General features: G+C 37.4%; 1 protein-coding gene across 1 annotated transcript in view; it reads left to right on the plus strand.

Annotated features, from left to right (window-relative positions):
- Positions 1-12,044, plus strand: part of carmil2 (capping protein regulator and myosin 1 linker 2) — a 115,280-nt gene that overhangs the window by 90,742 nt on the left and 12,494 nt on the right. The window contains exons 34-38 of the mRNA XM_030426976.1: positions 2,586-2,622; positions 2,806-2,874; positions 5,869-6,134; positions 8,029-8,164; positions 9,105-9,194. Coding sequence (XP_030282836.1) covers positions 2,586-2,622; positions 2,806-2,874; positions 5,869-6,134; positions 8,029-8,164; positions 9,105-9,194 — 598 coding nt within the window. The remainder of the gene's footprint in view (positions 1-2,585; positions 2,623-2,805; positions 2,875-5,868; positions 6,135-8,028; positions 8,165-9,104; positions 9,195-12,044) is intronic.

Consider the following 12,044-nt stretch of genomic DNA (forward strand, 5'->3'; position numbering starts at 1 on the left):
ATCATTTATTTTTTAACAGGACAATGTCCCCAAACACACAGAAGGCTGCAGAATGAAGGCAAAAGGGCCAACAAGTGCTCAGCATCTCTGGGAACTCCTTCAAGACTGTTGGAAAACCATTTCAGGTGACGACCTCATGAAGCTCATCGAGAGAGTGCCAAGAGTGCGCAAAGCAGTAATCAAAGCAAAGGGTGGTTATTTTGAAGAATCAAAAATATAAAACATCTATCTACTTATCTATCTATTTTTTTGTGAACTGGGAGGGCCAACATCAGTGGGTTTAAAATGAGCCATAGATCAATTTGAAACATGCTGAGGGTCATGGAAAGAACTCAGGAGCCTTTTCACACAATAAAGAATAATTCTGCTTTATTAAAAATTGGGTCTTATTTTTAAAGTTTTATTCATCATGCATATCAGCAATGACACCATACTCGCCAAGTTAATGCCTGTTAAAACAGTGATGTCATTAAAAAGAAGTTAAAAACATAAACACTCATACAGTCTGGAAACTAGCCAACAGGTTTGACAAATGCACACACAGATACACAGTTTCTTGAGTCATAAAAGATTATAGCCAAGGTCTGTGGTGCACTGTCTTTTAGTTTGCTTTTATTTGTGTAGATAATCTGCGTAAACTGTTGCTTTTTCAACCTGTTTGATTATCTGACTGCTCATGTTGACCTGTTCAGCTCTGTTGTAGTGTCTAGTTTAGTTTGGGGTAATTTCATGCCAACTCACCTAAGGCCTCCCAGTTCATGTCAGGGATTTTCTTGAAAAATCATGTTGACACCTCTATTAAATTCATGGTACCGTGCATGATTATATAGCTGCACTCCAAATACTTTTCAAGTTATGAATTTTGAAGTTTGGCCCTGTGAGCTAAACTTTTAGCATTACAGTAATTATGTGTATGTGTATTGTAAACCTGACCAGTCGCTTTTTTTTCATTGAATCGTGTTGCAATTTGTCTTGAACATCCAAGAGACCCTACGGAAACTTGACAGCATGTTTTCATGTAATTAGTTGTAGCTGAATGGTTACAGTAATCAAATTAATTACAGGATGTCAATTTTTTGTTTTTACCAGAACAAAGAATTTGTGATTTTCAGAAATCCTCCACTAGTTTTCACTTTCTTTCAACCAAATGTTGTCTCTGTGTAGTATTAATGTAAATCAGTTATTTTGACTGTAGATTTTCCCATGAAGGATTATTATAAAATGCATGAAACTTTAGCATGTGAAAGTGTTGATATTATAATAAGATATATGAGATGTTATATTACTCCCTCATCGTTAATGATTTTCTTTTTTTTAAATTAGCACATTTTTTGCTTCTCACTGGCTGTAGTATCACATTCAATGGTTTTATTTCACCTGTAAAAACTATGCTGTGTTGACTGCTGTTTTCTATCTTATTGAGCCTGTTTTTCAGTGGGTTCTAGAAATTTAGGGAGATTAGGGAGATCCTGGAACCCTGCTCAACTGGTAAATCCTAGAGAGAGACAGCCAACCTTGACAAAATAGCCTATGTAGAAAAGTTTGGCTGGGTTGTTGATGTCAGAAAAAACAGAGAGTTTGAAATTGTGAAATAATATTTGTGTAATGAGCTAAGAACTAAGATTCATGTTTTGTCCAGACATACAGAACAGGATGTTGTCTAGTATGTAATGAACCAAGCAATTTAAAATGTATCTAGCAAATTTCCAGAACCCAATAAAAAACAAGCTCAGTAGGTATCACACTATCACCCAATATCTTCGGATGAAATTTAACAACTGAGTGTGACATCAAAGCCAGTAAAAAGTAGAAAAAAGCTAATATTTAATTGAAATAAAAATCATAAACAATGAAGGAGTCATATGGCATCTTTGAAGTTTTATATGTATATGCAATGAATTGCAATTATATTAGAATAATCCTATTTGGGAAAATCTACAGTCAAAACAACTCAAAAAGTGAAGCCCCAATGCTATGTTTAACAGAGTCTGTGGCACTCAGTTTTTATGCAAGACCAATTTCTAGATTTCTAGATTGGACCGAACTGCATTGATACTAAATAGAACCAAAGTCTGGTTGAAGGAAAATTTGTGGAGATATGAATTTTTGAAAATGACAGATTCGTCATTCTGGTAAAACGAAACTATTCAGCTAAAACTATTTAACTGAATACATGTTGTCAATTTTGGTCTCTTGGATATTTAGGACAGTTTCAATGTAATCCAGTGAAAAATAAGTGATTGGTGAGGTTAACAATACACATATAAAGAATTACGGAAATACTGAAATTGAGCTCAGAGGGCCAAACTTCAAAATTCATAACTTAAAAGTATTTGGAGTACAGCTATAGGATTTTGCCCATTTTAAAATGATCTTTTTCAAGAAAATCTATGACATCAACTGGGAAAGGTTCTGGATTTTTGGCAAATTGCCATGGAATTACCCTTTGGAAAGTACAATCTTATCAGAACTCAAGACTGGACAAAAATGTTAAGGTTGTTACACTATACATAAGTCAGTACAAAGTGCAACACCAAGTTGTTAATCAAATGTAATTTGATACTGTTCAATGTGTCTGTCTGTAGAATAAAGATGAGGAGCTGAGAAAAGCTAACTCTGAAGGTAAGCAGAAGCAAGAGTCTCCATCATAGTCATATCACATATTTTATGTTTGATGTCTGAACTTTTAACACTTTCGGATAAAACTTTTAATGCTCCTGATTTTTTAAACACATTTGACATTTTTCAGTAGTTGACAATGCAAATGTATGTTAAATGTATTGGTTTGTATTTGTTTAAACTCAGGTGCTATCCTGGACAAACCGGAACCACCTCCCACATACATGAAGCCCAGAACCATGTCCACTTCCTCAGGTATCAATGTTATCTATACCCATTTATCAAAATAACATCAATGTGTGAAATAATAACATGTGCAGAGCCAAACCAACGGTGTAATACACACAAGTATTGTGTGTATTACAGCTTGACATATATATTCTTTTTCTAAGCCATAGAGCTTCATCATTGTCCTAAAACTATTAAAAACACATCAGCAAGACACACTGTTGACTTTACATTAAAAACACAAGAAGTGAACTACGCATTTTGCATGTTGCTTCATCAGATTCAGCATGGGCTTGATTGCCAAAAGGTGCCTCTTTATCAGGTGGTAATTAGCCAAGCATCCGGCAATATTTACATTCCCCAATACAAATACACTGAAAAAAAAACTTTTTACATGAGATGACATACAAAAAAAAGGTCTAGCTGTTCCATCAATAATATTTCAGAGGAAAAATAGCTACATACAGTTCTACATGACATCATAAATACAGTGCCTTGCAAAGGATTCACCCCCTTGAACTTTTCCACATTTTTTCATGTTTTAACCACAAATATAAATGTATTTTATTGGGATCTTATGTGATAGTCCAACACAAAGTGGTGCATAAGTGTGAAGTGGAAGTTAAATGATACATGGTTTTAACATCACTGGTACCGTCTACAGAACATCAGTGATGTCAGTAAAGTGAGATGTCTGCACAAAGCCCAAAGATACTAAAAGACAACACCTACCCAGCCACAGTCTGTGCACCCTGCTGCCATCTGACAACACATACAAGAAGTATCTGCTGACAGACCAGCAGACTACAGAGCAGCTTCACTCCACTGGCTGAGAATCCTGAACTCATTCTTAGCACTCCACTCCATAAAATAGTTTATTTTTCTTATGTAGCAAAAATGGACTAATGCTGCAGTCATAATTAGGATATGAAAAAATATCCCAAGCTTTGAACATCTCACAGAGCACTGTTCAATCCATCACCTGAAAATGGAAAGAGTATGGCACAACTGCAAACCTACCAAGACATGGCCGTCCACCTGAACTGACAGGCTGGGCAAGGAGAGCATTGATCAAAGAAGCAGCCAAGAGGCCCATGATAACTTTGGAGGAGCTGCAGAGATCCACAGCTCAGGTGGGAGAATCTGTCCACAGGACAACTATTAGTCAAGCACTGCACAATGTGGGCCTCTATGGAAGAGTGGCAAGAAGAGAGCCATTGTTGAAACAAAGCCATGCAGTTTGCCACAAGCCATGTGGGGGCACAACAATCATGTGGAGGAAGATGTTCTGGTCAGATAAGACCAAAACTGACATTTTTGGTCTAAATGCAAAATGCTATGTGTGGCAGAAAACGATCACCCTGAACACACCATCCCCACCGTGAAACATGGTGGTGGCAGCATCATGCTGTGGGGATGCTTTTCCTCAGCAGGGACAGGGAAGCTGGTCTGAGTTGATGGGAAGATGGATGGAGCCAAATACAGGACAATCTTGGAAGAAAACCTGTTAGAGTCTGCAAAAGAGTTGAGACTGGGGGGGGAGTTTCACCTTCCAGCAGGACAACGAGCCTAAACATACAGCCAGAGCTACAATGGAATGGTTTAGATCAAAGCATATTCATGTGTTAGAATGGCCCAGTCAAAGTCCAGACCTTAATCCAACTAAGAATCTCTGGCAAGACTTGAAAATTGCTGTTCACAGACACTCTCCATCCAATCAGACTAAGCTTGAGCTATTTTGCCAGGGAGAGTGGGCAAATATTTCAGTCTTTATATGTGCATGGCTGGTAGAGACTTACCCCAAAAGACTCACAGCTGTCATTGCAGCGAAAGGTGGTTCTACAAAGTATTGACTCGGGGGTAAATACTTTTTCACACCACACTTTTCTGTTTTTTATTTGTAAAAAAAAAAAAAATTAAAACCATGTATCGTTTTCCTTCCACTTCACAATAATGCACCACTTTGTGTTGGTCTATCACATAAAATCCCAATAAGATACATTTACATTCTTAGTCAAAACGTGACAAAATGTGGAATTTTCAAGGGGGGTGAATACTTTTGCAAGGCATTGTACATATCAAGGTAAAAAGTACTTTAATTTCCTCATTAGAGACATATCAAACTGGAGGGAAAAAAGAGAAATATATATATATTAGAATAGGGTTAAACATTAAAGTACATTACAAAGGACAGAATGCATACAATTCCATAATACACAGATCTTGCTGAGTGGCTATCTGATCGACTACGGTGTTTTGATTGGTGGTGTATGTCAATTGGTATCCACATAGATCCCCGGACCAAGTGATTTTCTATTATATACAATCTAATTAATGAAAAAATATACTTATATATTAAGACAAAAAGGTTACTATTAAAAATTCTTGATACATGACGACCATCAGTAGGTAAGACATATACCTAATTAATGATCTTTTATTTAAAGATACGCCTGTTGGCAATCAAGCGCAGAGCGAATCTGATGACCAACATGCCAAACTTGTAGCTTGCATCTTGTTGTGTTAAATGTAATTGATGATAAAATAGTCTCAATCCTGGTGTGCGCTGGAATATTTTTTATTTTTTATTTTGTTTGATCCACTGTGGTTTACCTTGCACCAGCTGCATTTTGGATAATGCTCTGTAATGTGTACCACTTTGATTATCATTATGGTTAATAGGGAAACCTGTGTCGTGTTGTTTTCAACCACTGTCATCTACAAGACATCATTGTCCTAGAAATAACCACAACCACATCAAGTGTGTCATAGGAAAGAGCCAATGACATCATCAACATGACCCCTGGCCTGAGCTGTGTGCTGTAGCAGTGTGTGTATAACACAACCTTTCTGGTGTCTCCAGGCCTGTGACGACAGGACACACAAGGCTCTCTGCTGCCGTGCCATAGTTTCTGTCTTTTAGTCATCAGCTGCCTGAACATCTGTCCCACCTGGTCTCACTGCATAATTCAACAAAGTGTCTACAAGTGATTTACTCTCGCTCTCATCTTCTGTATCTAGCAGACCCCAGGCACCCTTTGAGAGCACTGGATCGCATCCAACCAGACCTTCCCCTTCCCCTTCACCCAAAGCCCTCTGTCTCTGAGCGCCCCATTGGCAACCTTCCACCCAAACCTGCCATTGCTGCCAAGCCACCTCTCCCCACCCCAGCTGCTCTTGCAGGAGGAGCACATCCCTCCTCTGCTTCTCCTTCAAGTAGCTCAGCAGAGAGAGTCCAGCTCAGACTGCAAACTCATGATGGCAGGCCAGGGGAGACTACAGCACAGGTAATACATCAGAAATCTCCTTCATTACTACAGAGAAGTTTATTATGTGCACATTTAGGTTGCAAATCTGAATGTGTGTTGCAAATTAATACTCAATTTATTTCTGTGAAGTGATTGGGTTAGTTGGCCAAGGTTACTGTGATGCCTTCAGACCCTGGTGCCTTGCTTGATTGCATTGTCTGAGTTGATGCCGTACTTCCTCCTCTGTAAAGAGGACTGGTTCTTTTGCAAACGATGCTTTGCAAGGATTTTGGGTCAGTTATTGCACATCTGGATACGCACCCAGTTGGTGTTTTCATCTTCTCAACTACCTGCTTGGTGTTTATGTTGGCAAATTCAGACTCCAGTTTGTCTTTGAAATTCAGTTTCGCCTTACCTCCCCTCACCTTAACTTTCAGCTTTCTTTTTTTAGGCTGGCCAAGTCTTTGAGTCTGAAGGCCTTGTGTTTGTCCTTTAGGCAATGTTTTATATGGGGAATTATCCCAGCTTTGGAGTTGCAATACTCCTTTAATGTTTTTACTCCTATCAGTACATGCCAGGGAGCCGTGTAGATATGTAATGGCATCCTCAGACCACTGTGGGGCGCTGTAGCATTATGGCTTATAGTGTTTAAGTTCCTGTTTGTAAAACGCAGGTAATCAGAAACCAGGGCAGGGGAGATGAATGGCGATGGAATGCATCGGTAATGCGACAGTACCGTATAACATGTGTAAGATGTTTGTTCTCCTGGTAGGAATGTTCACTGATGATGATGATGATGATAATGATGATGAGGATGATGATGATGAGGATGATGATGATAGCTGCATGCTGTCACATTTACAGTCAATACAATTACTGAAGTTTTAGTTGTCTCTTTTGTTTTTGCTAGAAACTGCAGTCACACATAAACCTTTCCAATAAATTGCACCAGAGTTTTATTTTCTCAAGATGGTGTCATTGCTGTTTTCGGCTTTTCCAGTTGTGAATACTTGTGTTTCCTCAAACTGTTCATATATAATTAGGTACAATCAAATACCCTCATGCCATTTTTTCAACAGCTTCTTTGGCCTTGCCAAATCAAACTGAGTTCTGAACACACTGACATCATCTTTCTCTCGGGTTGCAAATCTGAATGTGTGTTGCAAATTAATAGGCTACTCAATTTATTTCTGTGCAGGGAACCACAGGAAGAGAAAGACAATTTTACCATCGATTTAATCAATTTTAAAAGTCAGTGTGTTCAGCTCTCAGTTCTTTTATAGCTTCTAAATAAATCTCTTTAGATTTTCTCGTCCTCTGCTGTGTTGTACTGTTTCATCATGTTCACTTTCAGCTGTTTCAGGAGTTGTGTTTAAAAAACATGTTTTTAATTCTGCTTCATAATAAAATCTTTTAAATGACTAAATAATGGGGGGCTTTTATTGTGAAGACATTATAGGAAATGAAATGTGTTTGTAAAGGAATTACCAGAGCCACTTAATTAGCTGGGTTCTTTCAATTGGTAAGACACGCCTTCATGCAGGGAACCCAGTTGTGGTGAAAATGCAAATCCCTGCCACCCTGAGTTAAACAGAGAAAAGGCAGGCCAACAGGTGTAATAGGAAAAAAAGCATCAGTGTGCAGTCCATTCCAACCACTGAGGGTAGACTAAATATTAGAAATATCCCTCACAAAAAAAAAAATGTTTTTGCAGTGCAAACTACAGCCTCCAATATGGCCATAACGTTGAATCATTATTAATATTATTTATTGCAGGAGTTCATAAAAATACTACTGAATATCACTAAGAAACACTACCATTTCCACACTTGCAGAATTGTATTCTGCTTCCATGTGTTCATATAATTCATAACATAGCAATCATATTGTCTGTGTCATGTCCTTATGAGCACCCACTGATCTTAATCCATAGAATAGAAGCCAAGAGGGTCCCTGGGGTGCTGCCAGAGCTTCATCCCCTCAGAAAGAGTTCCTTCCTCCAGCCCCATCTCCATGGAGGAGTCCCAGCACACCGGAGCGCTCTGAAAAAGCACAATCAGTGACCGATGGTAAGTCGGATTGATCCTATCAAAACCAGGTAACTAATCCAAATAAGGTTTGGGCTGAACCCTCCCCATGTTAACAGCCCTATGGATCTAAAATCTCTGGGTCATTCTAACCTTGATGTGTGACAGTCGAAGACACACGTGAGCCATATGGGTGAGTCTTCAGAATCAATTGAATCAAGGTACATAGTAAGGTTGCATTCAGTGATTTGGTTACATTTACATGTACAATTTAAATACACATTTATATATGTACAATGTTATTATATAATATGAACAGTAATGATCAATCATTTCAGGATCCCTTCTAGGCCTGTTTCTCTTGCTCACTGTTTTTAGTTCACACAGCAGATATATTTACTTAGTGAAATTGATAGATCAGATCAGATTTTCACAGGAAATTGATTGATAGTTAGACTCCATCATGATGAGATGGTGAAGTTGTGAGTAAGACAGGAAAACACATGATTGAGTGTAGACTGTTGGTGGTGGTGGATGATGAGCATGGCTAAAGACCTATAAGAGATGGGGAGTTAATTGTGATGAGCTCAACCTTGAATCTTGATATAAAGAACTGAAGATGGACAGAACGGAAGTGTGTTGCACAATTTGTACTGAAATGACAACTGACAGTACCAGAGAGAAGAACAGATTTGATGATTGACAGCAGTGAGATGATTGTAGCAAAATATGGCTGGTTTGAATAATGGGAAATACTATAATACCTATTGTAAGCTGCTTAAGGAGTGGAGAGAGAGAGGGGGGAATGAGTACAAAGGTAGTCTTCCTGATTGACATGCGCTGAGCTGCATGACATCATACAACATTATGTATTTATCATTAAAAATCAAAATAGTAAGTTTAGAATTCAGGTGCCACTTAAGGAGCAAAAGATCCAAGATGATTTAAAGCACTTGCACATGTGTGGTTTTCTTACTTTCAGAGAGTCTTCCTAAGCCACGGCAACACATGAAGCCCCTTCCACATCGCAGAGCTGTGTCTGTCCATGAGGATACTCTAGCCATGACACAAGGTGAGACTTTGCCCAAGTGTTAATGAATACTTAAAAACAAACTAAATACTTGTAACACTGAATACAGTTAAGTAAAGCATAAGAAAACAATGTAAGATTACATTGAATCACAAGTATGCAAAAGGTTAATGAATTAATTTACCAAAAATGCAGATCGCTAAGCTTAGTAAGAGTTCTGATACACACAAACTAATCCAGAGAAATATAGCAGTAACAGTGAGGTCCCAGGAGTGAAAACCCCATTTTTATTCTGTTTTAAAGGGACAGTTCGGGTTTTTTGAAGTGGGGTCATATAAAGTACATATCTATAGTCGATCCGTTTCCTACCGTAATCACCGATCAGCGCAGCCTCAGTTTGGAGAAGTAGAGAGCTGCTCCAGCCCAGAGGCTCAGCTTTGTACTGCAGTGAACGGGGTTCAGCAAAAAGCTAAATTAACCGCAAAATTAAAGGCCCAAAGCAAATTGGAAGATCGTGACATGAGATAAAGATTAATGGCTAAAGGTTCATTAATTAGTCTTTTGACAAAAACAGGTTTGTAGATCAAAAGTGAATTTAATTGCGTTCAGACCAAAAAGATCTACTTGTAAACTTAAAAAACAGCAAAAGAGAGTATCAGTAATGCAACTTAATTACAAAAACACAAAGGCAGTAATTAGAGGTCGAAATTGATATGGAAATCAGTTAGCAAAATATTATCAAGAATTGTATGATGCTGCGCAAAATCCTGTACATAAAAATAATTTAATTAATTTTTTTCAAAAGTTGAATTTACCCCATGTGACCGAAGAACAGAATATCACACTTACAAAACCAATAACAGAGGAGGAAATTCATAGTCATATTAAAACATTTAAACTACATAAGTCACCTGGGAGTGATGGATATATGAATGAGTTTTTTAAAGAATTTTAGCAAGAACTTGTTCCACTTTTGTGTAAAACATATAACTGGGCACTGGACAAGGAGACATGGGCAGCAAAGTGGAATTCTACCATTATAACAGTGTTGCAAAAGCCAGGTAAAAATCCTGCAGATTGTTCATCTTATAGGCCAAATAGTCTTTTAAATACATATTACAAACTTCTATCCTCAATACTAGCTACTAGATTAGCACAAATTATACTTCATCTCATAAGTCCCAATCAAACAGGCTTTATTAGTCAAAGACAGCTTATTAATAATGTGAGATGAACATTAAACCTTATCGAGATAGCACAGAAAAAGAATCTACATGTGGCAATAGTTACCTTAGATGCCGAAAAGGCCTTTGATAAGGTCCTATGGCCTTATGTATTCAAAATTTTAAACAAGTTTGGTATACATGACAGGTTTATAAGATTGTTGAAAGCTATGTATAAAGAGCCAAACACCAGAGTTGAGGTTAATGGGGTAATATCTGACTCCTATAATATTTCTAAAGGTACTAGACAGGGAGATCCCTTATCCCCATTGCTTTTTGCATTATGTATAGAATCACTGGCAGAACGTATTAGGTTAGAGCAGTAAATAAATTGTATCGACATAGCAGGAGTCAATCATACATTTTCAATGTATTCATTTGATATAAAAATCTACTTGTCTGATCCTGAACAATCAATTGAAGTGTTGATGAATGTAATTGGGGAATTTGGAACGATTTCAGGCTAAGCATAAATGTTAATAATTTAGAAGTAATGATCATGGGTGGCATAATTAGTGATGAAATAAAAGATGAATATACATTTCATTGGGATGTGGGAAGGAAAAAATATCTTGGGATTAATATAACAAAGAATTGCAAACAACGTGTTTGCAAAGAACTTCGATGAATTAATAAGCCTAAACAGATGGTCCATAATCCCATTCTCTTTATGGGAAAGAGTCAAAATTTTACAGATGAACATACAACCAAGATTTTTGTGTCTTTTTAAAGCACTACTCATATATATTTTCAATAACATTTTCAAACAGTGGGATTCTATTATAAGGAAGTTTAAATGGAATGGCAGGAAACCAAGAATTAAAATGAATTTTCTTAAATTGCCAAAAGAAATTGGTGGCCCAGACCTTCCAAACCTGCAAGCCTATGATCAAGCAGCACAAGTAAGAAATGTTAAAATTTGAATGGGAGAATGTTCACATACAAAATGGAGAGAGATGGAAATAATCTGTGGAGATATACTATTAACTGTTCTCCCTTTTTCCAAATACAAAAAATCATACATTGAAAATGTAGACAATAGATGGGTAGTTGCTACACTTAGGTTTGGAGGGAAGTCTGCCCTAATTTGAAATCAAAAGAAGATGGAATTTTTTTGAAAGAAATGGGGAATGATTCAGACTTCTCTCCTTATAGAACGTTTAAAAAAGTGGGAGGTTAAGGAGCTTTTTCATGGATGGCCAAATGAGGCTGTGTTTGAAGGTGGGACGTCAGGGATATTTAGGTTTGTTGTGAAATCCGATATTCCAGGGTATAATTGGCTGTTTTTGACTATTTAGGGTCCGGGCAGCTAAGCTGACAGGACACTATTGTATTCCTAAGAATTCTTTCTTTCTTTCTTTCTTCTTTATTTCTTCCGAGGAAGTCATACTTCCCAAGAGCGAAAACTCACCAAACTTTACAGAAATGAATTTGAATTTGAATTCTGCTCTCATGGGAACAACTGGAGTCAATGTAAGACTGGCATTTTTAAACATCAGATTTTCTCTTATGAAGCAAAACACTTAGAGTTAAAAACAAATCGCCAACATTTCCATGCTGTCAAGATGCAATTTATGTATTATCAGATTTTTGTTTAGGTAACAGAATTTCTGACATTTTGACTATTTTTGAAATCTTCCTTGACAACAGCTGCCTGGACAGTGAGTCC

The sequence above is a fragment of the Sparus aurata genome, chromosome 8 (genome assembly GCF_900880675.1).
Source record: "Sparus aurata chromosome 8, fSpaAur1.1, whole genome shotgun sequence".
NCBI classification, from domain to species: domain Eukaryota; kingdom Metazoa; phylum Chordata; class Actinopteri; order Spariformes; family Sparidae; genus Sparus; species Sparus aurata.